Source organism: Salmo salar, chromosome 09, assembly GCF_965601325.2.
Source record: "Salmo salar chromosome 09, fSalSal1, whole genome shotgun sequence".
In the NCBI taxonomy this organism is placed as follows: domain Eukaryota; kingdom Metazoa; phylum Chordata; class Actinopteri; order Salmoniformes; family Salmonidae; genus Salmo; species Salmo salar.
The window spans coordinates 120,314,642-120,339,672 of record NC_138299.1 but is presented as its reverse complement, the minus strand read 5'-3'; the positions used below and the strand labels follow the sequence as shown (position 1 = coordinate 120,339,672).

General features: G+C 42.6%; 3 protein-coding genes and 1 non-coding gene across 5 annotated transcripts in view; 1 reads left to right on the top strand and 3 right to left on the bottom strand.

The window, feature by feature from the left end:
* The window catches only part of arhgap35a (Rho GTPase activating protein 35a), a 103,572-nt gene extending 101,998 nt beyond the window's left edge, over positions 1-1,574 (bottom strand). Inside the window, exon 1 of the mRNA XM_045724377.2 lies at positions 1,479-1,574. The gene's annotated coding sequence lies outside the window, so the exon portion shown is untranslated. The remainder of the gene's footprint in view (positions 1-1,478) is intronic.
* On the top strand, positions 631-10,747 carry LOC106612373 (adaptor related protein complex 2 subunit sigma 1). Of its 2 annotated transcripts, XM_014213452.3 has the most exons (5): positions 632-920; positions 1,920-2,069; positions 2,574-2,687; positions 7,097-7,156; positions 9,248-10,747. In XM_014213452.3, exons 1-5 carry the CDS (start codon positions 918-920, stop codon positions 9,347-9,349), a joined length of 429 nt encoding a protein of 142 aa, XP_014068927.1. In that variant the 5' UTR covers positions 632-917; the 3' UTR covers positions 9,350-10,747. The 2 variants fall into 2 exon arrangements, with proteins under 2 accessions (XP_014068926.1, XP_014068927.1); XM_014213451.3 differs by lacking the exon at positions 9,248-10,747 and having other exon boundaries at positions 631-920; positions 7,097-7,432.
* Positions 2,404-2,486, bottom strand: trnat-ugu (transfer RNA threonine (anticodon UGU)). Its single transcript has one exon. It is a non-coding gene; the product is annotated as a tRNA-Thr (tRNA).
* Positions 10,748-11,126: 379 nt separating the features above from the next.
* Positions 11,127-23,003, bottom strand: LOC106612374 (RAB4B, member RAS oncogene family). Its single transcript, XM_014213454.3, has 8 exons — positions 22,801-23,003; positions 16,601-16,681; positions 15,656-15,770; positions 15,471-15,533; positions 14,203-14,357; positions 13,903-13,998; positions 13,542-13,713; positions 11,127-13,452 (listed from the first exon to the last, which is right to left on the bottom strand). Exons 1-7 carry the CDS (start codon positions 22,814-22,816, stop codon positions 13,598-13,600), a joined length of 642 nt encoding a protein of 213 aa, XP_014068929.1. The 5' UTR covers positions 22,817-23,003; the 3' UTR covers positions 11,127-13,452; positions 13,542-13,597.
* Between the last annotated feature and the right edge of the window lie 2,028 nt (positions 23,004-25,031).

Below are 25,031 nucleotides of genomic sequence, written 5' to 3'. Positions count from 1 at the left end.
AAATGTGCTCAATCGTCAGGATGCTATTGTTCAGAGGAGCTCGCCAACAACACAGCTAACAATCACTTCAAACTGAAGCTTGAAAGACTGCAAACTACCTAAACTTCGTTTAGTTGTACCTTTTTTCAATGTATATTTATTTGTTTCTATCCATAAAAAAGATGCCAGCTGAGAAACGCTGCCTGCCTAAATCCAGACACGTTCATTACTGTGTTGCAAATGTCGGAGACAGACTGCAAGGTTTATACAAATCTCCCGTTGAAAACGAATGTTAGTCTAAAATGAATGTGAGATCATGTCTAGATGCTTTTAATAGTGGGGATTAGGTTCATAAATAACCCGGCTGGGTTGATGAGACAGTGGATTGCACAGTCAAATGGAACAGAGTAAATAGGCAATTTAAATGTCAGTTTTAGCCGGCGCTAACTTGTGGAATAGACCGGCTGGAATGCGGTTGTAACTATCAGAATTCAGGAACTGATTTACCCGTTATATAATGTGCCATAAATTACAATAAGTGCCTGTAAATTATTTATACTACAAAATTTGCACTTTCCCCTTCAGATTTTTATTTTTTTTTACATGATTGGCCAAACCTGAGCCAAATATTCATGTGACATGACCTCACGAATCTGCAGTTGACACAAGAAGCTGGAGAGGGGTGCATGCTGGTTCTTGTAGGGATATATCATTCTCTTAACTTTTTAATTTAACGAATTTACTGGTCTAATAAAACTAAATTTCCCGCAATGCCTTGCGCCTTTAGCTTTTCCTGTACACCCTGCTCGGTAAGATAGCGGGCAATCGGTCGTCAAAACAATCCTGGTCATTTGGAGAATTTATGAAAAATCTAATAAAAGTCATCAGGCTAAGGGAATTCCTATTTGATTAAAAACAACTGACTCAAAGAAAAGACAATGGTATGTTTGCAATTGGGTACATTATGTGGCCAATTACTTTGCTCTAACGTTAGCATAGCCGCTAGCTAGCCAATGTCGTTCGCCAATCTCTCCTGTGAAATGTATGAGAAGCCTATAAAGTATAGTTAGCTAGATAACGTTATATATTCGAATTAAACAAACAAACCTAACTAAATGAATCGATTAGCTACATCCGGCTCCCGACTTTTTTTTAAAAGTAGCAACTGCCTGGATTGCATTTGTCAGTAACGTTAGACTAGTTAGCCACCTAGCTAGTTAACATAGCTAGCTATATATCTTGACCTGGAAGGGTGTGGCTAGCTAACGTTAGATTACTAGTTAACGGTAGGTGTTGTAAAGGAATGCGAATCTGTCTGCACACTTAACCAATCCATGCTCAGAAATGCACTGTTATTGGTGTTTGTTATAGTTGTAGGTTATAGGTGAAACTGATGATGCATGAGTGGTGAGAACATCCAGTGAACCAAATAAAATGTTGTCACATGCACCGAATACAACAGTTGTAGACCTTACTGTGAAATGCTTAACGTTACTTACCTATAGTTAGATCTGAGAAGCCGTATTCAAGACAAGGCTAGCGAGCGTTCAATGTTTCCTAATGTTCAAATGGAAATTAAGTGTGTAGAACTTTGACTCTCTGACAAGAAGAACGGGAAAATCAAGTTCTATAGCCACATTACATTCAGGCCTAGTCTAGCTTGGCTATATGCCGAGTTCAGAATGTTGTGATGTAGTTAGCTAAGTTACTATAGCAGGGCTCTCCAACCCTGTTCTTGGAGAACTACAGTCCTGTAGGTTTTCACTCAACCCTAATCTAGCACACTGGTTGATAAGCTGAACAAAGTTAGTTACATCTGGGGTTGGAGCAAAAACCTACAGGAGGGTAGCTCTCTGGTACAGGGGTCTCCAACCCTGTTCCCGGACTGCAGAGCATTTCTCATTCTTCATTTTCTCTCCTCCCCTGCTCCTGTCATTCAGATCCGCTTCATCCTGATTCAGAACCGAGCAGGGAAGACCCGACTGGCCAAGTGGTACATGCAGTTTGATGACGATGAGAAACAGAAGCTGATTGAGGAGGTGCACGCTGTGGTGACTGTCCGTGATGCCAAGCACACTAACTTTGTGGAGGTAAGGCAGAAGGATTTACTCGATGCCATGTGGGTGCCCTAATGTAGGCTATTTGTTTCTGGCAATTGTATTCATTGTCACTATCTGGCCATTCTAGCAAGGCTGGAAGCTACCTGGTACAGTAACTCAAGGTCTGGAGCTGCATTTGGCGTACTTTTTACTTGGCTTTACAGTGACATGGGCCTAAATTGTAGCATACATTGTGACACTGAAGAGGCAGTGGATAATAGGCTATATTTTCCACTGATATACTACATTTTTAGTCATTTAGCAGACGCTCTTATCCAGAGCGACTTACAGTAGCGAATGCATACATTTCATACATCTTTTTCTTTTCCCATACTGGTCCCCTGTGGGAATCGAACCCACAACCCTGGCGTTACAAACACCATGCTCTACCAACTGAGCCACACGGGACTAATTGGTTAACCAGGTTGAATTCGATATGCTATTAATTATTCTTCAATGAAAAAGCACATATTGAGACAATTGTCTTGTCTTCAGTTCAGGAACTTCAAGATCATCTATAGGCGCTATGCTGGTCTGTACTTCTGTATCTGTGTGGATGTGACAGACAACAACCTGGCATACCTGGAGGGCATTCACAACTTTGTGGAGGTATGATATGACATTAACTCAGACGTAGACTGTTTATTACGATGACACACAATGTGGGGGCTGTTTTATGTCCACGACTCTTTGGCTGGTTATGTGAAGGAATGTGGGCTCATCAAATCTCCACATTCATAGCTGAATGATTATTCATGTTTTATTGGTAAATGATCGTATCGATGTGCTCCTACAGCTCTTTGAATTTATGCACACACCCTATATTCTAATCTGGAGTGCGCTTTAGGCGTTCGTAAATTCAGAGCGTTGTCAGATTGTCTGTTTGTAAATTCTGAGCGTTTCACTCTTGGAGTGTTCAGGAAGCACACTGGATGCTGTGGCCGAGGAGTAGGGTTGATCTGAGGGTTCTGACCTCACAACGGCAGTCAAGCACCCAAGCTAACGTTGGCTAGCATGCTAGCTACTTCCAGACATAAATGAGAGAACACCTCACTCTGACCATTCTACTCACCCTAGCCGAGCTGGTTATCCAGAGCATTGGTGACTGTAACTGTGCTGCTGGCAACAATTATTTAATTACGCTTTTTTTTGCCAACGTTTACTGACACTGGCCATATTCAACGGGTGCTGAGTGTTCGTATATTCATCAGTTATTCTGCACTCTGGTACACTCAGACGCGAGTGCTCTGAAATCGGAGTAGATAGCCAGAACGAATTTACGAACACACCTATAGAGTACCACAGTATGAGTCATAATACCCATAAAACCTAGCGGTCAAACAGGGCAATAGTTTGAATCGTTTTCCCACCATTTTTCCCCTAGGGGATTTTAGAAACGCTTAAAATAAGGGCTGTGTTTCGTGTATGCTTGCCTTGGTGTGACGTTTTGATAACCGTATAAATCTCTCGAATATAGTGCCTCATCAATATATTCGCCTGTATCTACCCCCCAAAATGAAATCCTAATTAGCTGCTAATGTGGCTGTTAATGTGGCTATCATAAAGAACTACAAATGCTATGATGATTTGGATGAGTCTGCTGACTAGAAGCACAGGTAAGAATATATGGATTAACTATCGATTGTTAGCTAAATATAGTAATGAATAAATTGGCAACATTTCTATTAATTGACAACTCTGTGAACTGTCTTGTGCAAGTTTTAAATGGACACAATACCTGTTAACAAAGGTGTCAGCTAGAGATGACGTGCAGGAGCTTGCAGGGATTTGTAATCTTGCATGATGTCTACTTTGATGCTAATTAGCATTTTCGAATCTGAGAGTAAATAGAGCCGAATGTATTGAAAAGTCACCTTGTCCGTGAGAGATTTAATTGGTTATCAAATCGTCACTCCAGGGTAAGCCTACATGAAACACAGCCCTTATTTTAAGTGGGGATGCACGATATATCGGTGAACATATCGGAATCGGCCAATATTTGCTAAAAATGTCAACATCGGTATCGGCCCGGTGTCTAGTTTCACGCCGATGTGAAAAACCGATGTCAAAGCTGACGTGCATACCTATATGATGTAATGACGCACGTAAAATGTTGCTTTCCTAACCTAGCCCACAATGTCTGCTGTGTGGATCAAGCAGTCATCCGAAAGAGTAACAACATTTCAGCGAGACAACTCAAAGGTGAAATCCAAGATAATGGAATTCATTGCCCTTGACAATCAACCGTTCTCTGTCATGGGTGATTTTGGCTTTCGCGACTGGTCGAGCACCGGTACACACTAACGTTACCAAGTGTGCTGTTGTTCAGATGTTGCCCTACCGGAGTTACATAGTAATAGCGTCACTGCTATAAGCTTCACGACATACTATGGAACGCCGTTTGGGTCTTTGTGTGTCAAATAACAGTATTTGACAATAACACTATTTGAAGCTTTTAATTTCACATGTCAAATAACACTGTTCTATTGTAGAATGTTGTGTTCTGAATTTGCACGTGCAAGCCAAACGCCACCACTACTATCAGTAGCAAAGCTGTACAAAAAAGTCTGCAAACACCGGCCACGAACGATGTTTTTACAACACCGCGTTGGTAGTAAAGCATTATTTGTTCGACCGCAACTTCTGCGGTAGCTAACTAGCTTTAGCTTGGTACCTAGCTGGCACAAATACAACCAGGCTGAAAACAATTACCAGTAGAAACTGCAGTCATTTTCACTATTCTTAGAAATGATTTAGGAATCCTTGTGAGTAAGTATTAGCTAGGTTGTCCCTTGTTGTTTGCCTATTGAAATTGAACTTCAGTTCATGAAAATAAATAGCTAGCCAGCTACTCAACCCTGTTGCCCAAAGCTAATGTTATAAGCAGCCAGCTAGCTTCATCTGGCTAGTGAGCCTCAACCGGGTTATGTGTTGTAAAGCTAGCCACAATAAGGATTAGGCACTATAGTGGAATTTGCGGTTTGCCTTCAAAATAAAAGTACCCCTTTGAAAGTGATGCAGAAGGTTACAATTGGTGGAATCATGCCATATTTAGACTATATGATGTGAAGCAATGAAATGGGTTATAAGTCTACTCAGTGACACCCACAGAACACAACTGTATTTACGCAAATATTAGCGTTGTAGCTCTTATCGCAGGACTGTGACTGTGAAATCACCTCCCCAGTCAGCCTATTGTGTATATTGGCATTCATATTGCAATGTACAGCTTTCCCTGAGGATTGGGGATCAATGAAATGGGTGAGAGTCTAATCAATACCCAATTTTTTCCCCCAACGTCCTCCTCGGAGTTATCAGACTCCAAAACATCCACACAGTATTGTTTTTCCTAGGCACTAGTGTTCAATACACACAGGTTGATAATAAATTTGGCTCAATTCAGTTGTTTCAGAGTCCCACAATAAGAGCTACGATGCTAATGTCCTCTGGGTGTCACTGAGTAGACTGATACCGCATGTCACTGATCCACAATCCATAGGTAAGGCTGAACAGTGAAATAAGTACGACCCCAATCCAATTCTAAAGTATAATACATCCAGTGTGATTAACAGATTTGTCAAATTAACATTGCCTTTTGTTGATTTTATATAACATTCCAACCTTATTTAGCATGATCTATTCAATTATGGCATAATTCTACTATTTGTATTAATTTGCATCACTGTCAATGTCAATGGCATACTTGTGGCTAATCCTTGTGGCTAGCTTCATAGGTGGGTCCGACCACCATTAATCAAATAACCCTAATTTATAAGACTGATCTTCTTTTAGATGATGATGATGATAACTAGCTATATACTTAGCTAGCTAACTATAGCTACTGAAACAGGTTGTCGTTTTCCTATGTTTTTGGGGAAGAACATTGTTTGCATCCATGAGCTAGCTAGCTTTTTTTATGACCAGCACTGTAGGTGCGCGAGACAACTTTACCAGCATCATAGCATACGTATCGATGAATCGTTGTGACATGTGAAATACTGGTGTTAGTGTAATCAATGTGTAATAACTACGTACAAAATGTATGAACGCGTTAAATTATTATGTGACGTTCAGTCATATTCAGGTCCTGATTGGTCAACAAGCTTGTGTTTGTCTGTGTAACCTTTTTATTTAAGTAGGCAAGTCAGTTAAGAACAAATTCTTATTTACAATGGCCTCCCCCTGGCCAAAACCAGACCACGCTGGGCCAATTGTGTGCTGCCCTATGGAACTCCCATTCAAGGCCGGATGTGATACAGCCTGGATTCGAACCAGGGACTGTAGTGACGCCTCTTGCACTGAGATGCAGTGCCTTAAACCGGTGTGTGTGTGTGTGTGTGAACTATTTAACTGTACTAGCGGCCTTTTAAGCATTATATAATGTTTAATATCGGTATTGGGGTTTTTGGCAAGTGAAAATATCAGATATCGGTGCATCACTAATTTTAAGTGTTTCTAAAATCCCCTATGGGAAAAAAAATGCCTGGTGGAAAAATTGGAACCATTTCCCTGTTTGACCGCTAGGTCTTATGGGTATTATGACACCTCGACTGTGGGGCTCTATTTTCTATGCATTCTTACCCAGTGTAATACGCCCCATATAGAGTCTGACTCGACGCAAAAGTAAGACCAAAACACCAAAGTGGGGGAAGGATGAATCTCTCTGGTGGTCTTCGTTCATATTCCCAAAAAGCATTGCCTGAGTGGCTTTCGTCCCGGGCCGAGGGGAAATGGCGGAACAGCTCGCACTGTGCTCCCTGTCCGAGGGGCAGGCGGAATGTGGCCGTGAAGGAAAACAGCAGAGATTCCTGACACTCGGGTTCAAGAGCACCGCAACCTGGAATGCTGGACTTCCTCAGGCCCTTAAATGATTCCCTATATACTAGGGAATCATTTAGGCTAGTGCACTACTTCAGACCACAGCCTTGTACTATGGATTACACTGTATCCTAGCTATGAATTAGACTAAATAGTTAATGTAACAAAACCTGACCCCCGTGTCCTCTTTCCCCCTTTAGGTGTTGAATGAGTATTTCCACAATGTGTGCGAGTTGGACCTGGTGTTCAACTTTTACAAGGTAAGAGTAAAAAATGTTGAGATGAATTTTAAAACCACAAACTCTGTGCTAAGAGGAAAAACAGAAAGGAGAGGAAGAAACCCGGGGGAGGTGAAAAAATACCATTTTAATTTATTTTCTTTCGTTGCAATGGGGGGGTGCTATGGCAACGAGGATGGGATGCATAATTACAACAATCAGTCAACTAGGCTCATCCACATCAATTTGGTGGGGGTTGTTTTTCCCTCTGCCAGAAATGTTAAGCAATTAAGACTCCTCTGATGACTGCCCTTTAAGCAGTTATCGTGTCAATTACGTAAGGCATTTCTGAGTACTCGCCCACTCGCTGAACCTTAAAGAAGCGCAGCCCACGCTAAAAGTTGCTACGCTCTGTGATGTCTTCGGATTCACGAATAAAACAGAAAGTGTCAGAAAGCGACATGATGGCAAACAGCTTGCCTCAACATCAACCCCCTCTCTATTAGATCTAGTGCCACAGCAGCAAGGCCTACGCACTGTTAGAAAGGCTAATTTACATAATGGGGTGGAGATGAATCTGCAGGATCTATACAGTTCTCCCAACACTTCCATTTTTTAAAAACTTCTTAGGGATTAAATCCCATTAACGGGATCGATTTGACAACAGCCAGTGAAAGTGCAGGGCGCCAAATTCAAACAACAGAAATCTCATAATTAAAATTCCTCAAACATACAAGTATTATACACCATTCTAAAGATAAACTTCTTGTTAATCCAACCACAGTGTCCGATTTCAAAAAGGCTTTACAGTGAAAGCATACCATGCGATTTATGTTAGGTCAGCACCTAGTCACAAAAAAACATACAGCCAAATTTCCAGCCAAAGAGAGGAGTCACAAAAAGCAGAAATGGAGTAAATGAATCACTAACCTTTGATGATCTTCATCAGATGGCACTCATAGGACTTCATGTTTCACAATACATGTATGTTTTTGTTTGATAAAGTTCATATTTATTTCCAAAAATCTCAGTTTACATTGGCGCGTTATGTTCAGTAATGTTTTGCTGCCAAAAGATCCGGTGATTTTGCAGAGAGCCACATCAATTTACAGAAATACTCATCATAAACGTTGATGAAAGATACAAGTGTTATGCATAAAATTAAAGAAACTACTCCTTAATGCAACCGCTGTGTCAGATTTCTAAAAAGCTTTACGGTGAAAGCACACCATGCAATAATCTGAGTACAGCGCTCAGCCACCTAAACAAGCCATGTTGCGGAGTCAGTAAAAGTCAGAAATAGCGTTATAAATATTCACTTACCTTTGATCTTCATCGGAATGCACTCCCAGGAATCCCAGTTCCACAATAAATGTTTGTTTTGTTCAATAAAGTTAATCTTTGTCCAAATACCTCCTTTTTGTTTGCGTGTTTAGTTCACTATTCCAAATGCACAAGGCGCATTTGTCTAAGTCCAGACAAAAAGTCAAAAAAGTTCCATTACAGTTTGTAGAAACATGTCAAACAATGTATAGAATCAATCTTTAGGATGTTTTTATCATAAATCTTCAATAATATTCCAACCGGACAATTCCTTCGTCTTTAAAAATGAACGGAGCTCGTGCCCACGGCCGTGCGCGTGACTAAACTAAAGGCTTTCAGCCAGACCACTGGTTCAAACAGCTCTTATTCACTCCCCTTTCACAATAGAAGCCTGAAACAATGTTCTAAAGACTGTTGACATCTAGTGGAAGCGCAATCTGACCAAATTTACACTGTATATTGGATAGGCAATCACTTGAAAAACAACAAACCTCAATTTCCCACTTCCTGGTTGGATTTTTCTCAGGTTTTCGCCTGCCATATGAGTTCTGTTATACTCGCAGACATCATTCAAACAGTTCTAGTAACTTCAGAGTGTTTTCTATCCAAATCTACTAATAATATGCATATCTTAGCTTCTGGGCCTGAGTAGCAGGCAGTTTACTCTGGGCACGCTTTTCATCCGAATGTGAAAATACTGCCCCCCAGCCCAAAGAGGTTAAAGCTGTGTGCGCACAGGGATTTTGACCAGTGCAGTAGGCTGACCTCTGACCTAACCTGCCTCAACCTGTCCTGTGTGTTCTGTCCCAGGTGTACACGGTGGTGGACGAGATGTTCCTGGCGGGGGAGATCAGAGAGACAAGCCAGACCAAGGTCCTCAAGCAGCTGCTAATGCTCCAGTCCCTCGAGTAGCCATCTTGACCAGTCCATCACCCACCCACCATCAATGTCACTCTGGAAAGGACCCCCTCTCATTTGCCATCCTCCACCCCTTACAGAAACCAGGGGCTTATTCACGAGGGTGCAGTCACAGAACGTTCAGATAGAAATGCATGGCGTAGAACAGACATCGTTTTCGGGTCATGCAGAATCGGAATCGAGTCGGCTCTACACATTACATTTCGATCTGCAACAATGAGAAAGTTTCAACCTCTTATGTCCCAGAAAGGCTGTATTTTGATGCTGCAGATACGGCTCTTAACCACCAGTTCAAGTAAAGTTATCTGGATGAGTATATTTGCAGCACTGAAAATACATGTTCTCTCTATGCCCTGTCTCAAGCTGGAGGCTGCACTTAGATTAAGGTTGCCAGTTATTCACCTGTACATCCCGCCATCAAACCTATACTAGTGGAGAGAGGATGACAAGGATTCACTGTTCTGGCAACCCCATTGTCACTACAGTAGCTATATAAAAAAATAAAAAAACATCAGAAAACCCTTGTAAACTGCCTGTGATATCCCTGTCTTCTCTGCACCATACGTCTTGTCTGGAAGAATCACAGTTTGAGCTGAGGAGTGACTAAACCACCGCTACAAATGCCCATCGAAGCCATTGACCTCTCGTGATGGTTCACAGTTCAGTGGAGTGCACTTTCTAAGTGTGCTGTTGAGAGGTCTGGTAATGGCAACCTGTGCAGGGTTGTAGCTACTCTGTGATATTAAATAGGTTCTCCTGTCTTAAATAACTGTCAGTATCATGTCAGGTTGTATATCAGACAATGCGTCTCCACTCCACATATGGTGCTTGTTAGTCACATCCAGATATGTTCAACTTTAAATACACACAAATACTTTAAGGGAAATTATACAGTGATATATATTTTAAGTAAAGCAGTACTGTGAAGTTTGTTTTGTATGGTGTACATAAAAACAGTATCTTATGTGTGAAACCATTGGCCATTCCCCAGCCTGTCTCGTTCTCACCGAGTGTTTTAATACACAGATCTGAATTGGAGGAAATTCCATTAATATTCCCACGACATAAATGGGGTTTCCAACAACCAGAGGCCAAATGATATGACCAAAACTCTAGAGGCACTTGTCTAGTAGGTCTGTGACAACACCGCCTTGTAACTCGTCTGTCATTGTAACCATGTCCAGTCTTGCACCTCCCGACACGTCACAGGTTTCACATGTTACTATTATGGTTTGTTAGTTTTTATTTGGATTTAGTGCGATGTACTGCTTCCCCTCTCCACCTGTCTGAGATGGTTGAAAGATGTGTTGAGGTCTCCTGTTGCTAAACTACCCAGTCAGTGTGTGTATATATATATAAAAATCAAAGTACTAAATAAAATGTTAAAACCTGTGCTTTTTATACTGTGAATGTTTGTGTGACGAACATCAGATTAAGTACTGAAGTTGGAAAACGTATAATTTGTGATTAGTGCCATCTAGTGGTATTAATCCAGCCTAGCCTTCACATTTTGGAATCCGCCCTCTGAGGTCATTCTTGCAGCCTCCCAGTGATCTATAAAATTAATCAATATATCCACTTAAGCTACATTAACGCACTCTGCCTGTTACTCCATTGAAATTCAGACAAAGCTTTTACCATATGTAGTCTCCTGATACACTAACCCTACTCTTGCTGTGAGGTCTGTGGCGGATAGGCAACCAGGTTGACAATGAATGTGTGCACACACACGTCAAGACATGATCTGTAATAAATCTAATTCACCACAGAGTTAAAAAGCTATGTTTATTTAGAATACATCTTAAAACGAACAAGCAACCCTTCCCTGCCAAACACAATCTGAAAATGTATTTACAGCATAGATTATTCAGATGTACAGTAGTTCCTAAAATGATTCCACCACGTTGGTTACTAAGCAACAACTGAGTTTCTGCTCCGTTTCGAAATGACAGGAGACTGAAGGAAGTTAGTTATAGGCTAATGGCCATGTGATTAAGTGCTTACGATAGAATACACAAGACATTATTGAGGCCACGGTTCAATGGTCTTAGGGTCAAGCAGCATGGAGTGCATCACTACTGTTGTGAGACCTGACTGATTGCCGTCAGTCTGTGGGTCTGCACACTCACCCGGGCTCAGGAAGTCACAGTAATTGCCAAGTGTTACATCACCCCTACAACGGCAGCAGGAAGCTACAAACAACGAGTCCCAAAAAAATTGACAGAGTGAATCATTTTACCACAACCCTGGAGAGGGAGAATAGAACAGGAGGCTTGGGTCAGTCAGTCGATACCGGGAGAGAAAGGACAAAATCTCAGTTGTTCTTTAGTAAGGAATGATTACCTCTCCAATTGCTCTTTATTACAGTATATATTTCAATTTGTACAATTCTATAGATACAGTATATAAACAAAACAATCTCACGTAAAAGTGCACTTGCAGAGGAGAAAGAAAGAAAAGTAACAAAGCAGACTTAAAAAAAAACGTTTGTTTACACAAAATGGGACCAGTCTTTCTCAGGTTGATGATGTCACAGTGGCATTTTGATAGCCATCTTCTCAAGGCTGGTTCAGTGTAACAGATAAACTGCTCTTAGTGGAGTCCAAACAGTAGCATTGCTTAGGAATTAGGTAAGGGTGCATAAGGGCCCTAGGTAAGGGCCTGAAATTCTAAATGTTTGTCTTTCATAACCTGATTCTATATGACAGTCAGAAAATGATAGGTGGAAGAGGCAAGATGTAAGACAAGATGTAAGACATGTAAAAACAAGAAGTGCAGTTGAATGCTACAGACTGCAGCCTGGCCGTGTAACCTGAATATTTCCCACTAGTGACACTGAAACCAGTCTAGCTTCCTGTGACCGGTCTTTAGATGTGAACTCAGAGCAGCAGAGAAATGAAGAGGGCAGAGATGGGCTTACATTCTCAGAGATAACCTCCCCACCCCCAGGGCGCGATAGAGCCTGAGATTGAGACAGAGTGTAACCCTTACATGGCAAAGGCAAGCATTAGATATGACATTAGATATGCAGCTGATAATGGGGAACAACAAGTGGTCATTGGGGTCCTTTGGAAAACCATAAGAGAAGACTGAACTGAAACCTTACTCATCCTTGTGCAATGGACATGACCCGCAGGCCTTTGAGTGCCTGAATCGATTTCCCTTTGGGAAGTGCTAGTAATGACAATTTGGGGGGGAGGGTGGCGTTGAGGGGACTGTATACATCCACAACGTCAAGCATTTCTCTACTCCACTTGATAAATTTCATTAATTGAAATCAAACCTTGGAGAAGTTGTCCGTTAGATTAGAATCAATGCCATTTTTACCCAAAGTCAAGTTACATGTGGTAACATTTCGACCGGTGGAATCAGTGACATGTGTACATCTGAAGCCAGGAGAACAATCAGGGGAAAAGATTGGACAATAATTGAGGAAGCATTCACAACTGACCCAACAACCAGCTCATGCTTGGGTGTTGGTGGTAAACGGCTCTTTTCGGGTTGCAGAGTAGTCAAGTTTGGGTAGACTTAGGTTTGCCTGGTTATCAGAAGGTGAATAGCAGGCTTGATAAGAAGTAGTGCTCAGTGCAAACAAAGGTTAAATTCAGCTGATAAGAAATATAATAATAATAATAATAATAATAGAGAGTGATGGGTAAAACACAAGAACTTCAACTGTCAAACAACCTGATAGTGCAGTCTAACAGGCTGCGTATGAATGAGGAAGTTGACCATGTGTGTTTTGCAATTCATCCTTCATGAACTTTCAGTTACAGGTGGTGTGTATGTGTGCGTGCATGCAAGCGTGTGTTGATAAAAACAACAAAAGGGTAAAAACGGAACATCCCCTACACACAACCCCTGACCCTGACAGTCATCCCAGATATTGACTGTCTTATGTTCCCAGCACAGTTCACACCACAGGGTCTCCCGGCCTAGGACCGAGGAAACTCCCTTGGCAGGAAGTATATACTCTTACCAATGGTCAGGGGTTGCAGGTCATCTCCATGGTGACTGGTCCAGGTATGCTGTAAGTGTGTAAGGGGTTGCAGAAGGGAGAGGGGGGGGGAGTCCTGCACATCCCAAAACACCTAGAGCTGAGAGGGATAGAAATGTTTATATATTTTGTATCAAATTATTCTCTAAAGCCACATTTAATCGAAGCATAGCATGGCAGTCTACTGACCTTTAGGGGGTGTCCTGTGAGTGTGGGGTTGAAGGGTGAGGGTGGGGGTCCGGCCCCTAGCAGTTACATTGCTGCTTGATCTGTGAGGTGGAACCTCTGGGCTGTCTCAGCTGCCTCAGAGAAGAATCTCCATACTGGATACCTGAACCCATCCGCTCTGGGTCCAACTCACCTGACACACATATACGAAGAAAGACAAGGACACACAATACACACACACACACACAGGTGTAAACAACATGAGCAAACACACAGACATCCACATACACGCTCAACATATGATTGTATGAACAAAATCAAACAGATACACCGTTTTAGCACACACACATCTCAGAAGTAAACACATGTACCGTTTTCTTACCTGACTCCATCTTGTTGAGGATGGTGCGGGCAGTTTTGAGGAAGGCCTCCTCCACGTTCTCCCCTGTCAGAGCACTGGTCTCCAGGAACATCAGCTCTGTAACAGTCAACACAGTCAGTACTCCCTCACTCCCTAGGAAAACTAATACAGGCCTAAAAGCTGATGGAAACTACTATCTTAGAATAGAGAGTTGCCCGAAAAGGGGAGCGATGGAGTGAGAACAGGAAGGGGGAGAGACAGTTATGAAATGAGAGGGAGGGGAAATGGCCTGAGTAGGGGTGAGGAGAGACGGACAGTTACCATTCTCCTGTGCGAAGCGGGACGCCTCGAGGAAGGTGACCTCTCGGTCCGCATCCAGGTCCTTCTTATTCCCACACAGGATGATGACGATGTTGGGGCTGGCCAGCGTCCGTGCGTCTGTCAGCCAGTTGGTCAGGGCGTTGTATGTCTCCCGACTAGAGGACAGAGACACGCCAGATAGACACGACAGACAGATACAGACGAGGGGAAAACTGAGTTAAATCGCATGAAGCATTTCATTAGGACAGGAATGTTCAGTAGGATGGGATAGTACTTTTGAAAAATCAGTATATTTAATTGTGCGTTCCTTACAACATAAGAGGTCAAATACAAGAAGAATTTAGGAGGTAGAGATGATAGACATTGAGAATATTAGCAGTTTTCAAAACGTACACTTTTCAATATATACCTCTGGGCTAATGTTATTTTTGCTCCAAATGAGAAAGGAAGTACAGAAAATCATCCCTGCCTTTCCCCTCTTCAAGGACAGATGGAGTCTGATTACCAGCTCCCACCTCCTAGAAACTATTTTTTTGGGGGGGTGGGGGTGAAATCACCCATCACCATGGTGACCGCATGCTGGTGTCCATGGCAATGTGAGAACAGTGAGCAGAAGGGGTCAGACTACTGTCCCACAGCTGCAGTGAGGCGGCTGAACCATGACGTCAGCATAGAGCTAAGCGATGACGACCCCTCTGCCTCGGTGTAGCTCTCACACCACACGCTTTTCGGTCTCCTCTCTTTCTATTCCTTTGACCTGAACACGGCTCCCTCTTCTCTCCCTTCCTCCCACACTTTGCTTCCATCTCTCTCCCTCTCCAACATATTCTCTCCCCCTCCCTGCTCTCTCTATTCCACACTCCCGTCCTTCTCTCTCTCGCTCAGTTGACACTCTGTCTAATGGAGTTTTGCTTTCCGGGCTGCTGCCGCCTGCCTGGAGACACCACTTTATTACAGCACTGTCACTCTGCATCACACACTTTATTAAAGCTCTGTCACCTAACATTACACAATTCACTCCATCTTGATGATGCAACATGGCAACTCTGGGCTGACTAAATAAAAACCCTTGGCTTGGTGCTGCCATACACCTCGTCTATCTCTGACTCCGTGCTCCTGACCCACTCTCCATGGGCCTGTTGAAATTCAACATCTCTATTCGGTCTCTCTGTGCTCTGTCTATGCCGACTCCCACGTCCTCTGTGTGTGTACGAGCGACCAGTGAAACCAACGTGCTTTTCTCATGGGTCTATCATAGGCTGACCTACCTTGTAATATCATATACAAGCAGCGCCCCTGCCGCTCCGCGGTAGTAGCTGCGAGTCACAGACCTGGGGGAGGGCAGACAGACAGCACCGTTAACCAATTACAGAACCAGAATACAATCTGTCAACCAATGAGAGCACGGGTCAGAGGTAACGGCCCCTCTGGGTAACCAATCGGAGGTCATTACCTGAAGCGCTCCTGTCCGGCTGTGTCCCAGATCTGTAGTTTAACCGTCTTACCCCCGACGTTGACCACCCTGGAACCAAACTCAACCCCGATGGTGTGGTTGGAGTCCTGCTTGACTGCACAGCCAGAGACAGACCAGGAGAGAAGCCACAACCATCACTGTACTGTTTGTCTCCTATATATTTTATTCAAATATGTCGGTTTTTCCAGATGGCTGGTTTGTGAAAGACAACCTTGACTGAAAGGTAAAACACCTAATAGTGTGACTGCCTAGTTATTAGGCCTAAGTTGCCAAGACTTCACAGAAACATTTCCTGGTTAATTCCCAGAGTCACAGTGCTGATCTATATTGTGCTGGTGCGTTGTGCTTGTTTAAAGACCAGAACAGTTAGCTTCAGAATCCTCTTCAGAAGCCTCTTCAGAAGCCTCTTCAGAAGCCTCTTCAGAAGCCTCTTCAGAAGCCTCTTCAGAAGCCTCTTCAGAAGCCTCTTCAGCATACCAGAGGGTTGGGGAGCTACTGCCTCTCCCAGGTCCAGATATTAACACAGTCAAAGCCCTTCTCTCACACTACTGACAGCACTGGGAGTTAGAGGTCTTAATCTCATTTACACATCTGTGTGTGTGTGTGTGTGTGTGTGTGTGTGTGTGTGTGTGTGTGTGTGTGTGTGTGTGTGTGGACATGCATTCGGAAAGTATTTAGACTCCTAGACATTTTCCACATTTTGTTGAGGGGAAAAAACTATTTAACCCATTTTAGAATAAGGCTGTAACGTAACAAAATGTGGGAAAAAGTCAAGGGGTCTGAATACCTTCCAAATGCACTGTATGTATGTGCGGGTCAGTGTGCAGAGATGCACGTAACGTTTCTATATTATCGTGCATAAACAATGCATGTGGGTGTCGTTTACTTGCAGGACAAGGGGAGACCAGCATTGGTACTACTTACACTTGGTCTCAATGAACTGGTGCAGGAGGCAAGATTTCCCTGTCCCAGCACTGCCAATCACCAGGAACTTAAACAGGAAGTCTGAAATGAGAGAGAGCGGGGACAGAAATCAATACAACACCAGCAGCTCAAACTGTTGAGACCAATCCTTAAGTCTCCCTGTGACTGTGAGCTGCTCCCTGTCAACAGAGCTGCCAATGGTCCCAAATTAGCTGGCTAATCACTACCTTGCGTGTGAGTGTGATGGCATGTAAACATTGACGCTAATTTGCTAAGCGACGAGCTAAAGGAGGACGGGGTAAGAGACTTCTAAAACTAACCATGAGAGACGTTGTGTTGTCAACCACTGACAGGTGACCCCGTAGGTCATCGCTCCTCGCTTTGAGAGAGATTGAGTTGTATCATCCTGTCGGTCTCCTCAGGCTTTGGAACTAACCCCGATTTACCTCAATGAAAAACCAAGCTTATCTGTTTGGTATGGCTTGTCTCAGGGTGTACGCGACAGATAGCATCAGTGATAGTCTCAACGTCAACAGTGAAGAAACGACTCCGGGATGCTGGCCTTCTAGGCAGAGTTCCTCTGTCCAGTGTCTGTTCTTTTGCACATCTTAATCTTTTATTGGCCAGTCTGAGATATGGCTATTTCTTTGCAACTCTGCCTAGAAGGCCAGCATCCCGGAGTCGCCTCTTCACGGTTGACGTTGAGACTGGTGTTTTGCGGGAACTATTTAATGAAGCTGCCAGTTGAGGACTTGTGAGGCATCTATTTCTCAAACTAGAACCTCTAATGTACTTGTTCTCTTGCTCAGTTGTGACACCGGGGCCTCCCACTTCTCTTTCTATTCTGGTTAGAGCCAGTTAGCGATGTTCTGTGAAGGGAGTAGTACACAGCGTTGCACGAGATCTTCAGTTCGGTGGCAGTTTCTCGCATGGAATAGCCTTCATTTCTCAGAACAAAAATAGACTGACGAGTTTCAGAAGAAAGTTCTTTGTTTCTGGCCATTTTGAGCCTGTAATCGAACCCACAAATGCTGATGCTCCAGATACTCAACTAGAAGGCCAGTTTTATTGCTTCTTTAAATCAGGACAACAGTTTTCAGTTGTGCTAACATAATTGCAAAAGGGTTTTCTAATGATCAATTAGCCTTTTAAAATGACAAACTTCGATTAGCTAACAACGTGCCATTGGAACACAGGAGTGATGGTTGCTGATAATGGGCCTCTGTATGCCTATGTAGATATACAGTTGAAGTCAGAAGTTTACATACACTTAGGTTGGAGTCATTAAAACTCATTTTTCAACCACTCCACAAATTTCTTGTTAACAAACTATAGTTTTGGCAAGTCGGTTAGGACATCTACTTTGTGCATGACAAGTCATTTTCCAACAATTGTTTACAGACAGATTATTTCACTTATAATTCACTGTATCACTATTCCAGTGGGTCAGAAGTTTACATACACTAAGTTGACTGTGCCTTTAAACAGCTTGGAAAATTCCAGAAAATGGTATTATGGCTTTAGAAGCTTCTGACAGGCTAATTGACATCATTAGAGTCAATTGGAGGTGTACCTGTGGATATACTTCAAAGCCTACCTTCAAACTCAGTGCCTCTTTGCTTGACATCATGGGAAAATCCAAAGAAATCAGCCAAGACCTCAGAGCAAAAATTGGAGACCTCCACAAGTCTGGTTCATCCTTGGGAGCAATTTCCAAACGCCTGAAGGTACCACGTTCATCTGTACAAACAATAGTACGCAAGTATAAAAACCATGGGAACACGCAGCCGTCATACCGCTCAGGAAGGAGACATGTTCTGTCTCAGAGATAAACGTACCTTGGTGCGGAAAAAAAGTGCAAATTAATCCCAGAACAACAGCAAATGACCTTGTGAAGATGCTGGAGGAAACAGGTACAAAAGTATCTATATCTACAGTAAAACAAGTCCTATGTCGACATAACCTGAAAGGCCGCTCAGCAAGAAAGAAGCCACTGCTCCAAAACCACCATAAAAAGCCAGACTACGGTTTGCAACTGCACATGGGGACAAAGATTGTACTTTTTGGAGAAATGTCCTCTGGTCTGATGAAACAAAAATAGAACTGTTTGGCCATAATGACCATCGTTATGTTTGGTGGAAAAAGGGGGACGCTTGCAAGCCAAAGAACACCATCCCAACCGTGAAGCACGGGGGTGGTAGCATCATGTTGTGGGGGTGCATTGCTGCAGGAGGGACTGGTGCACTTCACAAAATAGATGGCATCATGAGGTAGGAAAATTATGTGGACATATCGAAGCAACATCTCAAGACATCCGTCAGGAAGTTAAAGCTTGGTTGCAAATGGGTCTTCCAAATGGACAATGACCCCAAGCATACTTCCAAAGTTGTGGCAAAATGGCTTAAGGACAACAAAGTCAAGGTATTGGAGTAGCCATCACAAAGCCCTGACCTCAATCTCATAGAACATTTGCCACACCCACTACCCCTCCTCTATCTTTGACACCGCTGCTGAAAAAGATCCTAGTGGAAACACTGAGCTGGCTACTTGACGGCAAGTGTATAGGAATGGAGGCAGTCTATTCACAAACACTCTATGCATAGCCAACCGGCCCGAGTACATCTGCACAATATAGATGGGTTACACTGGGCAGCTGCAAAGTTCTGGTGATGTGTTGGACCGGGTCTGGTACTTGACCCGTCCTACGCACATGACCATCTGGCTGAGGCCCTGATGTGTGGGACAGAGAGCGGTCCAAAGATGGTCTTTGTGCTGTGACCACAGATAGGGCAATGGCAATTTGCATGCGCAGCCCAGGGTTCCACCAAGCCATACAAGGAACAATGGGGAATTGAAGCGGGAGAGGCTGGCTGTGTGTGGACAGGGGCAGCAGTGGCATAGAGTGCAGCATCCATAAGTCTCTCTCTCACACACTGGAGTGAGTCAGGCTGCAGGAGAAACACACAGGAGGCATGGCCCCTCACTGAGTTTCAAGCCTTGTTATTTCAATTACATTTCCAACTCTGTCAGTGCCAAACTTTTCTCCTCAACTTTCTGACTGATTTGCAGATTGGATGCTATTTACCACTCTGCTGCTTGTAAGCTAATCAGCTAGGCTACATGTGCCACTGTGCCAAAGCAGGCCAGTCAAATACAGAGTCAATATGGCAACTGGAGTAAATTACTGATGAAAGGAAAGCGCAGGGGATGAGATTGATCCTTTGTTCTTCTGTGACATTTAAAACACAGTTCTCCTGCAGCCAGCTCTTCTCCAACCCATAAATCAACCATGGCCTATGTATACTAGTGTGTGTGTGTTGTTTACTCAACCAACATAACCTTGAGGCCACATTCATAGCAAGGTAGGTACCCACTAAAGGCCTTATCACACCTTGTTTTCTGTCTCTCAGCGGCCACACTTATCAATGACAACCTGTGTGCGAATGTGACGGATGGAAAAAGCCTGTCTAGAAGTAGTTGAGTCATATTGTATTTACACCATAATAACAACAATAATTTTGTTGTGTATAAGCGATAGTAAACAGTTGGTAGGTTTTGGCAGGAATAAGAGCACGACCTCACACACACCTGTTCTACAGTCTGCCCTTCAGTCCACCTGCTCTGAATGAGACCCCTGTGTTACCTCTGGAGCCAAGCCATATAATCTCTTACAGTGCTGGGCTTCATCCGTGTGTGTGTGTGTGTGTGTGTGTGTGTACACACACTAAGTCAGCCTCTCACCTAACCGTAAGACTGTGTGATGTTTTGTGTAAAGCAGGCCCATTCCTACTGTACTTTACATGCCAAAGTGAATTAGTGAATGCAGCTTATGTTACAGTCTGCTTTGTGTAGTCACGTGGCTCCCCTGTGACACTGTTGTTCTACCCTCCTTTATCCCTTCTAGTAGTAAGGGGAAAAAAGCCAATCAGGAAATCAATGAAGACTATTACAGCTGTCGTCTATATAACATTAGTGTAGAGCACTCCACTTCTAATGTTGACCTGCTGGTGTAGCATTTCAGAGAGACAGAAACAGAAGAGAGCAAGGAAAGACTACATAATTATCGAGTGAGGGAGACAGATGGAGAGAGACGTGTCAGCAGGGGGTCGAGCAAGCTGCAACAGTAGAGAGGAGAGTATGCATGGTGTGCTGAGGCAAAAACCAATCCATTCACCACAGCCACACCATAAGAAAATGAATAGGCCTGGCTACAGTAAAACAACACTTAGCTACCACTGGACACCATGTCCAAAGCATGCTTACAAAGTTCAAATTAATATTTAAGAATAAAGATTCCAAGAGAGTGGTCAAAGGAAGATAACACTGCAATTTTTCCATTGGTGAGAATAAAAAGATTGGTTTGTTACTAACAAACCAATGTAAATGTCTTGGATTGGCCCCCATAGAATTGTATATGTAAATGGGCCAACAAACACTTACCTTGTTTTGATTTTAAAAGATGTAGGTTACATTGTAGTTTTTTAAAAATGACATGAGAAGAGTTTACATTCAGGAGGTTGGATTAATGTGGAATAGAATTAACAGAATCCCCATTCTACCTTACAAGTCAAGCTAGCATACATGCCCCCCGCACATACACAGCTCATGTAAACATGCACGCACACGACAAAAGATGTTTGTTTTGGGATTTCTACCGTTCTGAAAACCAGTCAGGCTTTGAAACCTCTTAAAAATTAGTGTTTACATGCACACAAATAATTTGATATTAAACTGATGTCAGAAGGCAGATTATGCAATAGTAATGTAAACGCCTAACTCTGCTCATCTTAAATCGGTGTAAGGTCAAAATCGAAGTAAGCATACACCGATTAAAACACCTGGTTTTCTGAAGAATCTTTCAAATTATTAGGACATATAAACACCTTAATATGTGTTCCAGCAGTGTATTTGATCTGAGCATCTGCTAGCACCAGCTGAACGAGCCTCCCTCTTTAGCGCAAGTGAAGTGTGTTCGGAACAACTTAACGTATGCGTCTTAGAAGTAGTTCACACACAAACTTTATATGTCCGAACTCAGAATTAAGTATGCTTCCCAAAAATAACGTGGTAGAACATTTATTTTGATTGCCGATTTTCTGCATTTAGAGTGATTTCAGATGTTCCCATGTAAAACTGGGATATTTGGGAAATCGTTCTTCTTGCAAAGCAAGTAAACGTTTTAATCGAACTAGCTACTATATTACATCTGACTAATCATGTAATTCCAGATAAGATCTCATCTGAAGAAAAATGTAACAAGCTAGTGATGAGGATGTTGTTATCTGGCCCCTGGGGCTGTGGAGTCAATGCAACAGCATCAGATTAGGCTCTCCAACCCTGTTCCTGGAGAGCTACCCTTCAGTAAGTTTTCACTTCAACCCCAGTTGTAACTAACCTGATTGAGTTTATCAACCAGCTAATTATTATAAATCAGGTACACTAGATTAAGGTTTGGAGTGAAAACCTACAGGATTTTAACTCTCCAGAAATATGGTTGACTAGCCCTGTGATAGATACATGACAGGTCGTTAGCAAAAGGCAACACTGCATAACTTGACATGTTAGCTAACCCCACCACTTCCAAATTTTAAATCCCAAGGACACGTGGCTAGCTAGCTAAATCTGAAGGGGGTCGGTTAAATTAAGCCAAACGACTGCAAATAAAGCTTCTAGTGATTACTACGCTTATTACCGTAAACTAGCCACCCAAGTTAGTTATGCCAATTTTTTGATAAGTTACTTGACCAACTTCACAACTCCCTCTGCGAGTCCCAAACAATACAAAGACTCCAGATGTTGTGTCCAAAAGCTACTTCTTGACGCTTTTAGGAAGCACACCACGCTTCTCTCTACCCACTTTCAAGACACCTAGTGGAAATGACGGTGCTGAATGCATCTGCAAACACAAACAAGCGTCATGACCCAAGCAGGTACAGCAGAAGTTATACACGTAACGTTAGCTTCCTAGCTCAGAGACGGATGAGGAAGCGAGACAGCCCACTCGCTGTTTTTTCTGGTTTAATCAACGAACTAAGTAAACGAGCTCCAGCTGCTATTCCATTTGTGTCTATAGGAGACCCACCCCATTAAGTAGACCGGAACTGATCATTTTTGTTCAACTATAAACAGCCTGAGCGAACTATCTTCATTTATCCACCATCTTTGGCTAGCTAGCTAGCTGGCAGGCTAAGTAAACGTACCGTATGTTTCAGACATGTCGGCCCCCGCTTTAAAAACGATGGACTTAGACGGCTTTTCTTAGTTGGTTTCTTCGTACCGTATGTGAAGGATGTTGTGTTGTTTTTCGTGTTTTTTAAAGTAGCAATTACACCTCCCTTTAGATTTCTGACTTCGCCACACCGTTTCCCCTTCCTCCTCCAACAACACAACCACGCACTTACGTTATGACGGGTAAATGTATACGTCATTACGTGATTTTTCAGGGCATAATCCATATATTTGGAAAGTAGAATACTTAATTTAATAGGATCTCTATAGCATAATCAGAGTAATCAGAGAGCATTTGAGTTAACATTCCACTCCTTGTCATGCTAAACAGTTTCTTTATTTTGGTGAGTAACGAAAGTATATTGAATCCAGTCTCTTAACAAATTGGTCAAGAATTTTGTCTATGGACAGCAATTATTATTAGTGATTCAGAATGCTTTGAACATTAAATGAAAACTCAAAATTCGACGACTTTGTTACTTTGAGATTTTTGGGGATAAAATGTAAAGTATGCTAATATTTTTGACGGTGGTTTGACACTTTATTCAGACAGTAATGCAATTAGATGGGGAGACAGGCAAATGGGAGAAACAGTGGGAAGGCCAGTGGGAATGCTCTGCACAGGAAATACTCATATTAAAGGGTTGATGTCAGTGGGTAACCAAATCATAGATTGCATTTCCTTGTCCATAGACTGCTTTCAAGGTAAGGACACAAACATTTTGTAATTTTGGTGAACTTTAAATAGGACTGGAAGAAAACCCTGCTTGCTCTCCAGGAGGGTTGTCCACCCCTGATCTATGTTTCCCAATGTGTGCTTGAAAATGTTCTTGAAATAACAATTAATTTCTCAATCCCCCAACCTTAAAAAAAAAGATCAAATGAATATCAGTATTCAGGTGGTATATGCCAACTAGTTGAAAATCCTTTCCATCATCTTACTCTACATAGACACAATATATGATGTGTTTATGAGTTGTGAGTCCCCCTACCATCTCTGCCTAGCATGTGCACAATACTAAAATGGCCCGGAGCAATGAATATCTAAAGTTATTTTAGGACTTATTCAAAACTGTCCATGAATGGCTGCAAAAAATAAATAGCCTCATATATTTCATTTCAAAGACACAAGTAGGCATATCAGACATTGGTAAAATTGTGAAGATGTGGAATAAAATACTGTAAGTGTGGTAAATAACAGTAGTCTTCTTGCTGACTCACCAGACAAATTACCCTTTATTTTAGCCCTTTGTTAAGAATGAGAATTGTTCAACTGATCAGACTAAATAAAGTAAATTGATAATAATAAAATATCCTGATGACAGATTTGCCCCTACACCCTAACCAAATAGTTGTTATATTTATTTTCCCCCCACTCTAGAATCAAATGTACACTTTTGGGTTCACAATCTGTTTTGCAAATTATTTTTATAGTTACAAATCAGGTCACCCTACCAAACTTCCCTGCTAAAACAGACAGTAGGTCTGTCTGCTCCCTTTTGATTGTCACATCCTAAATGCCAATCACAAAATGAGGGGACCAGGGCCGGCCCTCCCATTAGGCAAGATTAGGCGGTCGACTATGGCGACATTTTGGAAATTGGCTGCCACCCTCCGGCGCCCCTTATTGTCTACTACACTGTCGGTGGCGCCCCAGCCGCCAGCTCATAGCCGTTACTGCAGTTTGCCCCCTCCCCCATTCCCACTATCCTTGGTAGCTATGTGTGTATTTTTACGGGATTATTCAACTGTGAAACATAAATGTGCCAATTAAACTATTGTGTTGTTTTTTTAATGTTTGTGCGTGACAAAGACGATTAGTGATTAAGGCAGTAGCCTAACCTATCCTGTTTAGATCAGTAATTAAGGCTGTAGCCGAACCTAGCCTGTTAACGTTAGCAAGCTACTAGAGGAAATCATTTCTGGTAAAAGTAAGCTATAGAGATCTGAAACCAAATTTTCTACCATGTCTAAGAGACAAAAACTATCAGGAAGCGAATCTTTTTAAAAAACGAAAGAGAAAAGCACCACAATCTCTAAACCAAAGAGATTTGCTTCATGCAGCAATGTTCATCAGCCAGTGTGTAGAACAACATGCCTCCTAAGACAGGCCGTTCAGTCGCTGAGATGGATGAGCCCTCGTTCAATGATTCTAGCAGCAAAGAGGGCTAAACAGAGGAGTCCGAGCCATCCACTTCCACCG

What these genes read in the sequence shown, in the direction of transcription:
- LOC106612373 (XM_014213451.3), top strand. An exon ending in AGCACACTAACTTTGTGGAG is followed by an intron (nt 2,070 to 2,573) that starts GTAAGGCAGAAG and finishes TCTTGTCTTCAG; the next exon opens with TTCAGGAACTTCAAGATCAT. An exon ending in GCATTCACAACTTTGTGGAG is followed by an intron (nt 2,688 to 7,096) that starts GTATGATATGAC and finishes TTCCCCCTTTAG; the next exon opens with GTGTTGAATGAGTATTTCCA.
- LOC106612374 (XM_014213454.3), bottom strand. An exon ending in CCAGTTCATTGAGACCAAGT is followed by an intron (nt 15,771 to 16,600) that starts GTAAGTAGTACC and finishes CTGGCTGTGCAG; the next exon opens with TCAAGCAGGACTCCAACCAC. An exon ending in CTTGTATATGATATTACAAG is followed by an intron (nt 14,358 to 15,470) that starts GTAGGTCAGCCT and finishes TCTGTCCTCTAG; the next exon opens with TCGGGAGACATACAACGCCC.